The sequence below is a fragment of the Barbus barbus genome, assembly GCF_936440315.1.
Source record: "Barbus barbus genome assembly, chromosome: 24".
Classification (NCBI taxonomy): domain Eukaryota; kingdom Metazoa; phylum Chordata; class Actinopteri; order Cypriniformes; family Cyprinidae; genus Barbus; species Barbus barbus.
The window spans coordinates 1,403,688-1,415,291 of NC_136752.1; the positions used below are offsets into that span (position 1 = coordinate 1,403,688).

General features: G+C 38.3%; 1 protein-coding gene across 1 annotated transcript; it reads right to left on the minus strand.

Moving 5' to 3' along the window:
• Positions 1–1,376: 1,376 nt before the first annotated feature.
• Positions 1,377–2,486, minus strand: LOC306844018 (5-hydroxytryptamine receptor 1E-like; the record flags this gene model as incomplete). Its single annotated transcript, XM_079375839.1, has 1 exon — positions 1,377–2,486. One exon carries the CDS (start codon positions 2,484–2,486, stop codon positions 1,377–1,379), a length of 1,110 nt encoding a protein of 369 aa, XP_079231965.1.
• Positions 2,487–11,604: the final 9,118 nt, after the last annotated feature.

The window sequence follows — 11,604 nt, forward strand, 5'->3', positions numbered from 1 at the left end:
TTGAGTTTAATAATATGTTTGAGGTATGTGCAATAAACAAATTACAAAAGAGACTAATAAATATTGAGTATAGTTAACTTAAAAGCACACCTCTCTGTTGACTTAATTCTAGTGACTTAAAAGTGTAATTACTAGCTTGTTGATTTTTTTTATTGTGTGTATTAAAGGTTTGCCATATTGCATCAATTATATTTGACTGAAATGCTTGTATTGTAATATTTTATATTCTGCCAATGATATAACTCTTCTAGATAATGAATTTTGTGAGGGTTTGTGTGTTTTTGTTATGCAGACCCAACATTTCTGCATATAATCCAAATGTAAAGTTCATTAACTTAAAAAAAATGGTAATCAGGTAATCAAGGTAATCAGTTGTCTTAATGGTTTTGAGTTCTGTTAATGTACTGGGGTTTACTATTATTATGAGTATTTGTATAGTCTTTCTTTTCCTGAAAAGCAGATTTAAATATAGACGACTACACTGATTTTGATCAATCAGATGCTCCCCAGCATGAGAATATCTCCAACCAAACCTCTTGTTTGAACAGTACATACACCTGTCAAGCCATTTCACATCATTGCTCAGTAATCAGATTATAATGTGCTGTAGAAAAGCAAGCAGTGGATTTTCATTGGATTTTATTAAAACAATGTAATCAGCTCTTCCCGCGTCATGTGTTTTCCATACTGCTGCTAGACTTTAAGATAAGATACGAATCCAGCTCAAATGGAGTTCCAGAATGTCCTGAACCCAATGAAGCATGAATGCAGGTCTATAGCCCCTTTCACACAGTAATAACAGCAAATTACCGTAAAATTACTGGAATGACTTTACCGGTAAATTCAAAAATGTGCTGTTCACACAGGCAAGGGCATTCTGTCTTTTTTCTGGTAAAGCACCATTCACACAAATTACCGGTAAATTCTGTGACATCATTAACCGGAAATTACCTCTAAATGGCTGGCCTCCCGGTGTTGTGTTCATAAATATCGAGGGCTAGCACGGTCAGTGTTTTCATTTTTGTGACAAACGTTCACATTCATGCAGCTGCTTTTGGCACAGAGACATCGTATTGGACGACTTCAATCCGAACTAGACAGCGTGGAGTAAATGCGTCATCTGCATCAGAATGTTGTGATTGGTCTAGAGCCACTGAAGTTTGAATTTAATTGGCTCTGGATTGGCCCACAGTTGACGTCTTACATCAGTGTGTTCTGGACTCATTCATGCTCATACCAAATCTTCATTCTGCGTTCACACAGAATCATTCCAGCAATTTACTGCTAATGTTACAACTTCTCAAAAAGGGCTTGTTCACATATGACCTCTTTACGGCAATTTACAGGTAATTTTCCAGTAAAGATGGTATGTGTGCTTATGTGTGCTCCTTCCGCCTGAACAGTCTCTTAAAAGCCTGCTTGAAGTCCTCATTGAAGCTGGTGTACAGTAGCGGGTTAATGAGAGAGTTGATGTACCCCAGCCAGGTGAGCGCATCGGACACCTGAGGTGATGGGTTGGGCACATTCAAACCCACCAGCAGCTCTTTCAGGAAGAACGGGAGCCAGCACAGGATAAAGGCTCCCAGGATGAGCCCCAGAATCCGAGCCGCCTTCCTCTCCCGAGACGTGCAGATCTGGTTCCTCTCATCCAGCTCCGGTGGCTCTGGTGGCATGCGGATGGTGGCGTGGTTGCGGTCGAACTCCGCGGTGTGGTCAGAGGTGGAGACGTCAGAGACGCAGAAGGCGTGCGTGACGCGGCAGTGGTTCAGCGAGTTGGTGCTGTCGGTGCTGCGGCTGCTGAGGTGGCGCGAGGAGCCGCGCTTCTGGTACAGCGTCTTGGCGGCACTATAAATCCGGGAGTACAGGATGAGGATGAGAGTCATGGGGATGTAGAAAGCACCGAACGTGGAGTAAATGGTGTAGCCCACGTGATCGTGCTCGATGATGCACTGCTGCGGGCCCGTGCCGTCCCCGCGCTGCCTCCAGAACAGAGGCGGAATGGAGATGAAGATGGAGATGAGCCAGATGGTCGCCACCATGATGCCGGCACGCCGGGCCGTCCTCTTGCGGGCATACGCGATGGCTTTAGTGATGGCCCAGTAGCGGTCGAGCGCGATCACGCACAGGTGCAGGATGGAACAGGTGCAGCAGGTCATGTCGACGCTCAGCCACGCCTCGCACACGAACGGCCCCAGCAGCCAGGTCTCGGTGGTGATGTAGAGGATGCTGATGGGCATCACCAGCACGGCCACCAGTAAATCAGTGACGGCTAGAGAGCAGATGAGGTAGTTTGCAGGGAGGTGGAGCTTCTTGGTGGTACAGATGGCTGCGATGACAGCGCAGTTCACCACGGCCGTCAGCAGCGTCAACAGCGCCAGCAGAGCCACCACGGCCACCCGCTCCGTCAGCAGCTCCACGCCGAAGGCCGACCCCGGGGTGGCGGTGGTGTTGGTGGCGTTGGCCGGAGTGCCCAGGTAACGCTCCATCCCACAGTCTCTCCCTCAGTCTGGAGGATCCCTCTGCCGAGGACTAAAGCCCCAGAGACTTGCGTGCTGGATCAGTGATGGCCTGTCAGACACACAGTTAACATGGTGTTTATGTCAAATTAGTTACTTAAAAGGATTACTAATGACTAGAGTTGCTACAAAAAGGTGAAAAATTTCCAACACATTTTGGAAACATTCCAGAAATTTGGGAAACTTTCCAGGATTTTTGGGAATCTTCCAGGAGTTTTTGGAAAGTTTCCGGAAATTCTCACCCCTTTGCAACCCTACTAATGACTTAACATTTCCAGAGCATGCAGACACAGTGCCATTGACGAAGAGTTTTATTGATTAAAATATGAATTGTTCAAGTATAATCAAAGTGAATATAACCATTTATGTATCAAGTTATTCTACTAATATAATCTTGTATCTGCCTGTGTGTAGAGGCCTGCATGAATGGAACATGCGGACATATGGTGAGGCTGCATGTCCTGTTTTGACATTACACAAAATATATGAGGGGGCCCTTACTTTCACGGAACATAAAATTAAGGTCTCCTGTCTGCATCTTGGTAGCAGACTAGAAACACAGCCAAAAAAGGTAAAATGCATATTTATGAAATGTATTGAACACGCCTAGAGGAAAAACTATTTAAAGAGGATACAGAAAAATATTCGGGAGATCTCTCTGCAGAGTTTTCTCGGCCTTATTGTCTAATGATAATAAAGTCTCTCTTCTGGCATCAAAACCTCAAGACTTCAAGAGTGATTCTTCATAGAAAAGGCAGAAGCCACCACAAATTGGCATCACGAACAGGATTGAAAAGGAGCAGAGGGTGAAAGGCCACTAAAGGTAAGCAGTTTTTGCTTATATAAGTCGTGGGTATTGTTTGCCAGTTAGCCCTTGGTGGTAAGGACTCCTAACAATTGCTCTTCCAAATTTAAAGAACAAAAATAAAAAAAAGGGGTTTTGATTCCAGAAGAAATAATTGCATGCACAGATCTGTTTTGCTGTTAAGAAGGCCTTGACGGATAACAGTAAATGAGGGCAGATTGTACATGCAAAAATCTGTGTTTACTGTCAAGAGTGCCTTGATGGATGACGTAAACGTTAAGCAGATATACATTGCATGCAATGGTCTGTGTTTATTGTTAAGTGGGCCTTGAAGGATAACAATAAACGTGAAGCAGATAAAGTACAAGTAAGCGCGCAAAGTCCTACGGCTACCGCTCTGTTTAGGTGAAAAAAAGAAAAGAAAGAGAGAGAAAAATAAAGTGCACAGAGGCCTGCAGGGTGCTGCTTTTTTACTGTGTTGAGGAAGTGTATCAGTGAAAGAGCGAGTAGAACTGACAGGTCACTCAGGAAGAATGCCAAGATATGGACTTTGCAGATTATTGAAATAATAATAGATTAATTATGATAAGATATACATTTATTATTTAATGAATTATCTTAATAAATGAATAAAAATATTGCACGTGCTTAAAACTTTATATCTTATATCTGAAGACGTCTAAAATTTGTATCTTGTTGTCCCTGGGAGACGTTATGAAAGTTGATCATTACAGAGTTACAGAGATTCAGGTTTGAGTTAACTAAAGATCATTTGTGTAGTGCAATGTTGAATGAGAGCAAGATTGGGTGACCAAGATCACATACATTTTGAAACAAAAGCTATAGGACATTTTAAAATAATAATGGAACTTGTTGATTAAATAATAAAATAAAATAAAAGGAATTATTTTATGTTGGTTGGGAAAAATTAATTCACCATTACTAGATTATTCTGAATCATGTATGCAAATATAGGGAAACAATTATGATTGAAGTCTTTAGTTTACCATACGCATGTCATGCTGTTGTAGAAAAGAAGGATTCTTTTATTTTATTGTAGTATACTTAGATAAAAAAGGTGGCTGCTTTCTGCATTTTGCAAAGAAAAAACTGCTTGCTGTTTTTCTGCAATGAAGAACTTGCTTTACTAAAATAGAATAAGGGAACTGCTGTTCTTTTACCTTTTTATTTATTTTATTTATCTATTTTTTACTTTTTATTAAGGGACCTTTGAAAGAGATGGTTGAAAAGTCAAAATTAGATAAAGAGCTGATTGTTCAGACACAATTTGGATAGAGTTTACAAAGGTTCAATTTGATTAATGCAGTCTCCGAGTGTTAAAACTTCAGATGGCTTCTGGAACAGTGACAGAGAGAAGCAATGAACTGGAGTCTGTTTAACAAAGCGGTGAAGAAGCAAAGACACAGCTGCAGCGTGAAGGGCTGATGGACTTTCAACTCCCCTCCAGAAAGAGGAGTGCTCACTTCTGCATGGAGAAAGACTGACTTAAAGCAGAAAAAGTTGAATCTTTCACTTTAGACTTTTCCTGAGGGTGAAGAGAACATCCTGAAATGCAAAACTGGCAGGATGGCAGGAGGAGAGGCAGAGAAACAATGTAGATTGTACACCACAACATCTGGCGTTTGAGTGCATCCCAGACTGACGACCCAGTGCAACAGACAAACAGCTTCAACAGACCGGTGATCTAACCAGAAGCACTTCCATCCCTTCCCTTTGTGTGCACAGGAGCTGCATATAATGATAACTATAGAGACTGCTTCAAATTGTATTAATTATTTTATTAACTGTATTAATCTTGATTATTCACTGGTCTCACAGCAGTTCTTTGAATTCTGTGTTTTTACTAACATTCTCAATCTGCTTTTCAATAGGTAGCAGTCCAGCCTTGTGTCTTAAAGAAAAAGGAATTTTGACAGACAGAAGTGGGTGCTTGACTCACCAATCAGATGAAAATGGAACTGGATTTGGCATAGTGAGGGCTATTTCATTAACCAGCTAAGGGAAAATGCACAACTGGATTATTGACAACTATGCTGAACTCTTTTTTTGGGGGGGCTGGGGGGGGGGGGGGGGGGGTGGGGGGGTGATAAAATAAAATAAAATATTGGTCAATCTATTTTGTTTAATGGTAACTTACAAGGGCTAGCTTTAATAAAATAATAATAGTAAATAAATTTAACTCCAATGGTGCAGAATCATGAAATCATAAATGCTGTCATCACTGGGAGTAACAAGATAGAAATGTTGATGGCCATGGATCCTAGAGCATGCAGAGATCTCCAGTTCTCTTCTCAAAGTAGCTCATGAGCAATAACAAAAAATATATGACTAAACTTTAAATTAGACAAGTGACATTTGAGGAATTACAATTGGCTCTATTGCATGTTTAAGACAATTATTCTAAACTAATTAATCTATTAGATATTGTTAGAGGGAAATTAAGGTTTATACTGCGGTGTTAAATTAAACTATATTGTGACTGACGTTGTCTAGCTGCATATGATATTTAGACACTATGTGGAATGCTACCAGATCTACGCAAGTAGTCTAAAGAAAAAAAGTTCATGTTATATTCAGAATCCGTGGCATTTCACAGAGAAAAACATTCAGTTCACAATCAGCTGAAATCTCAAGAAAAAAATATGTTTTTGGCCAAAAAAGGGGTGTGTGAAAGAGTGTGAATGATGGCGTTGTGGAGTGAAAGAAGGTGTCTGACGAGACACTGAGACAAATCAATTATTTTGCCAAAAGAGCTGTGTGCAAATTTTAATATGTGGGCCCACAGGGCAAATTATGCCCAGTAAAATAATGACCATGGGGGAATTTGGTTAAGTTTCCTGGTCAGTACCTAGGTCAGTGTTGTGGCAGAAAGAAAAACAGTGCCACACTTGCGCAGCGCATAACATGGGAAGGCAATGCAAATAGGTTGCTCTGTCCACCCCACATCTAACTTTCTTTTTCTTTTCACTTTCACTTTCACTTTTCAGCATATCATGATGGAGCTGATTCTGTATCAAAAGGATCAAATATTGTCTTTCTGACTGTTAACATAAATAAAGTGTGCTGAGTGTTTTCCAGGTCAAAATGCCTATGCTACTGTGCAAGATTATCTATTGATATAGTGGAACTCAGTTTATAAAACAAAGAGATAACTGAATTAGCAAATTGTTGAGAATAAATTTGAAATTAATTGAAAAATAGCAAGGATGCAGATAACGGAGTAAAACCAAATTCTTTATTAAATGATAGAAAATGGGTATTAGCCCTATACTCATTGTTTTGACAGCAGGATTTGTGAGAGCTCAAAAAGGGGCCAGGACAGCCCTCAACCCACATGAAGTTTCCACAGGGTTAGAATCATTATTCATTTGAATTAAGAAAAATTAAAATTACAGAATGGGTTAATTACATAAAGTACAATCAGCAAAGATGTATTAATTACACTGAAGAGGCCTTATCACTTCTAGGAAAGCAATTGGATGCAACAAGCAGAATGACACAGCAAAATAGAATAGCTTTATATTATTTGTTAACTGAAAAAGGAAAAGTATGTGTTATGTTATGAAAAAGCCCTCGATGTTCACTTAAGCCAACAGCAATCTGTAGTTCAAACAATTCAATCAGTAGTTTAAACAAAAGCCCTGAAGCTGTCAAAAGTTAGTGGACTGGCATGTCTTTGCTGACAAATAATCATGTATACCTGTGTCCAGGTGCAGGTAAGATGGAGAAAGAGTACACATTGTTTGTTTGCTTATACTTCTGACATTGTAACAGTTTAAAGTTAGTTGAAAATCTCTGGCAATAGCAATGTGAGGTTTATTTCTAGCGCACAGTTAAACATAAATAAAATTTGACCAAAGTGCTTCACAGTAATATAAATAAAGAAATAGAAATACAGAAATAACAATATTCAAAACAAAGCAAAACAGTACAGGAGATTGTATTAATTTTTATGATACATTAAAAACCAAGGAAAACAAATTAATTTAGTAAAGATTTAAATCAGATAGTGTTTGAGCAGTTTTAACACACAGTGGAAGAGTTTAGTGCTGATAACAGAAAAAGCTTGATCCTCTTACCATCTTAGTCTAGTCCTAGGAACGTTTTTGAAAGAGAGCCACGGCTTGACCTTTGCCTAGAGCCTTAGGTGGTAAAAGCTTATTTCTGGTTTATAAAAGAAAGACAACTATTCCAGATTAAGATTTTGGATATTATACCCATCAGGGGGACAAAACAGAACAATCTCTGTTTCGGATTCATTTAAGTTAAGAACATTTAGTGACATCTAAAGTTTTAAATCAGTTAAGCATATAAGCATATAAGGCTTTTGAATCATTCGGTTTCAATGGTGGATATAATTGAGTTTCATGTGCAAAACAATGAAATGAAACACCATGTTTCCTAAAAATGGTGGAAGCATATATGGAGAAAATAATAAAGGGCCAGGATAGATCCCTGTGGGACACCAAAAATGAGGGGAGCAGCAGCAAGACTTAGGTTCGAAGGGGGGGTCCCCCTTTGAGGTCCGACGCTGAAGTGTATTAAGATAGTATTAAGATAATATATATATATATTGTGGTTATAAAAATAGACCTAAGCCAACAACAGCCTTTAAAATGACTTAAAATGCATTATATAAAAACAATGAGGCAACCCTGCTGAAAAAAACAATAGAACCATCACAGAAAATTCTAACACAATCACAAATAAATAACAAATGCCATTACAAGCCATCAACTTTTAACCATTAAAACCATTAAAAAAAAGTTTTGGGACATACAAATAAACTTGAACATAGCTTATTCCATTAGGATTTATTGGTTTTAACAAGCCACCAATAGAAGGTGACCAAATACCAGTAGAGACCAACAGGGTCCATTACAGTTTCCATTAAAACCAATACAAGTCCCATTATAACCAGTAAAACCATTACTAATTTTGTGATGGTGTCTATTGTTTTTTTCAACATTACATGTTTTAAATGCCTGTAAAGGGAGCCAAAGGCCTGGTAATTGCTGCTGTTATACTTACAGGATTATCAAATCCTTATTTAATAGGCTATTGACCAAATATTTAATTCAAATATCCACTTAATCTTTATTTTTTGGCCACCTTTTTGCTATAGATGGCACGGCCTGTATAATTTTTTCAACAAAAAAACATGTGGACATCACAACCCTTACAAAAATTAACCATGGTTTTCTACCTTCTTCAAAATCAGCAGATCAGCAGAAGAAGGAAACTCAGGTTTAAAACAACTTCTGAGTAAGTAAATGAAGGTATAAAAATAAAACACTAGCCTATTTTAATTATTGGGTGAATTATTATATACTTTAATGTTAATAAAACACCAAACACAAAGAGAAAAAACACTCACTACTCCTGACTGAAAAACTTTAATACAGTTGCTTTAATAGGAATCAATCTATATAGCGATTTATGTCTATATTTGTTCATACAGTTTTTTGAACGCTCCTGCTAAATACACCTATTGTAGCATACCTGAAAATAAAACTTTATGTATATTATGTGCATTTGTAATGTGTATCTTTGTTCTCATTTTTAAATAACAAATATAAAATAATGACAACGATTTATATCTTCACTCACTTTGGCCTAAATATCTGCCATACTTTTTATATTTTGCTACCTTGAAATGCTTTGTCTTTATAATAGGGAAATTAGTTTGGCTGCCAATATGAGAAAGAATCGTGATGCCCCTAGCCGAGCGGGAAAAACACCCCACCCCCAGCCCCCCGGTCCGAGATTGTGCCCTCGTAACACCATTTGGCCCCTGCCCCTCCAGAGGTCTGTGCACGCCCCTGTAATACAGTATCAACCACAGGTGTAGTTTATCACATTAACAATCAGCATGTTCCACCAACCACAAACAAACAACACTATTTCCATTGTTTTAGCATGTCTAATCCAACTAATTCTGTCTGTCAGATGCTTTGATTGTGAAGTGCCTAACCTAACTGTGTTTGATTCAAGGCATTTATATCTACATATGCTGGTCAATTATTAAGATCTTAATAATTATTCTGTTTTATTAATTAATGCGTGTTAGCCTGTGTCTGGGTTTTATGAAGCAGTTTTTTTTCATATAAAAAATCTCTAATGTCATATCAGAATTAATTTACAGAAACAAAGCTCAATAGCAATATGTTGTAATAATATTGTCTAATATTAATAAAATGTTTGATATTGAGAATAAAGTAAATAGTACTTCACAACAGATGGTATAGCACTTTACAAGTACAATAATGCAGGGATGTAACTACATTTAATTTGTTTTTAAACATTTTTGTTTAACCAGAAAAACATTATTGTTGTACATATTCATTATTATTTACATATTCATTATTGTCAAGGAAAAAAATGAAGTGTTCCAGCTCTGATCTAAAAGATGTCTGTGGTGGTTGCGACCTGTGATGAAGTGGTTTTGTGGGAGAGATATTTACGATGGCGTTTTCCAGGTATGTCTTGTCTTTGTTCTGTATTAAAGACAAATTAATTTATGCCTCTGTTGGATTTGCTCTTCTCCAGTCACAGCGGCTCTGACCGTCTGCCCCACGGGTATACAGACAGGAACAGAATGAAGTGAATTTAACACAGGATTTGTGTCTCAAGGGCAAAGTCAGCAGAGGAGAATGTATTTATTTTATTGCAGTTATTTAGAAGAAAAAGAAATTGCTTTACAGAAAGAAGGCTGTAGAGCACAGAGTCATTGCAGAGATTCACACAAACAAACACATGCATAATCACAATACATCTCTATAATTTCAATCTTATTTAAAGCGAAGAGTAGAGCTAATTAATCTCCTTCAGTTTTGAGCATAGCACATGCTAAATATAACCTATAACATGTGAATTTAATGAAGAAGTAAGCCATTACTGGTCACTGGTATTAGCACAGCTATTACTCACTGTGTGAAGCGACATACACTATAGTTTCTACTCTTCAGACCAATGATGACCACAAAGGCAGGCCACACTAGCAGGCCTTTCCTTTTACTCACAATCACATAAAATAACACTTCATTTCAGCATTTACAATCGGGATCCAGCCCTGAAAATCCACAACCCAGTTTTGGTTAATACAACAGTGTTAATTCATATAGTCTTTCATGTAGTTGAACTATTTCTTTACAATCATTCCATTTTTCAGATTTCTATAACAAACTACATGACTGAATCGCTTCATCAGTCATCTCTCAGACACGTAATCACACAACATGTACCACTAATTGTGCTCCGCAATTCTGAATAAAAGTATTAGAAATGCCACAGTTAAGTCACTCTAATAGTTACATTTATTGGTTAATGAAATAATTAGCAAATCTAATTCATTATCTGCCATTGAACATAATTTGTTTGTCTTTACTTATATGTCGCTTGCATGAGAAAGTCAAATTCCAGTATCCATCAAGTCAGCTGACATATAAATAATAACCCCTGTTAGTCATGAGGTGAGGGATAAAGTGCAGTTACCCAATCTTTCTCAGTTAGTACTTATGCATTTTTGCATTATAACCCTATTATGATCTGGACAACGTTCATTATTCTCAAATTCTGAGCTATGTAAAAAGTGGTGTCCTGTTACATTAACAAAAGTCAGCTGAATTAAAGCATTAAAAACTGAAATGATAACACACTCACCTAGTTGTAACGGTGCATGTACAGGTGAGCTGCTGTTAACTCTCTCCCAGAGACTTCACTCTCTCTCACACACACACAAGTGTTTTCAGAAGACTGAATATCTTTCTAGAGGTTTCGTGTCTCCTCCAGGACCCGTTGCAATCACACTAATGAGAAAGACATGAATGCTCAATCACACAACAGTAGTCTGTAATTGCACAGTTTTGATTGACAGCTTGGCCGGTCCCTAGAGGTCAGAGGCAGCTCTGAAATCATTCAGAAGAGGTTCGAGCCTCACAATAACACAATCACCTCTGGCACTCTTCACAAGCAGCGTTCGTCGATGTTTTACGTGAGAGCTGTGTTTGCGTAGGCCGATTCATTACATGTAGTTGTTGTTGGGATATTTCTAGAGTGCCTGTCATCACACACGGGCCTGAGCTCTCGTCTGTCCGCACATCTCTAAGTGAAGCCCAGGGATGTGAACTCATGAAGTGAGATGATTACAGACATGGCCATGGCCAGGGTTTGAAAATTAATGAGGTCTGGGGTGAGAATTGTTAAGAATTGTGCAATAATGACCCCACGACGTACAATTCATCATATACACTAAACACTTTA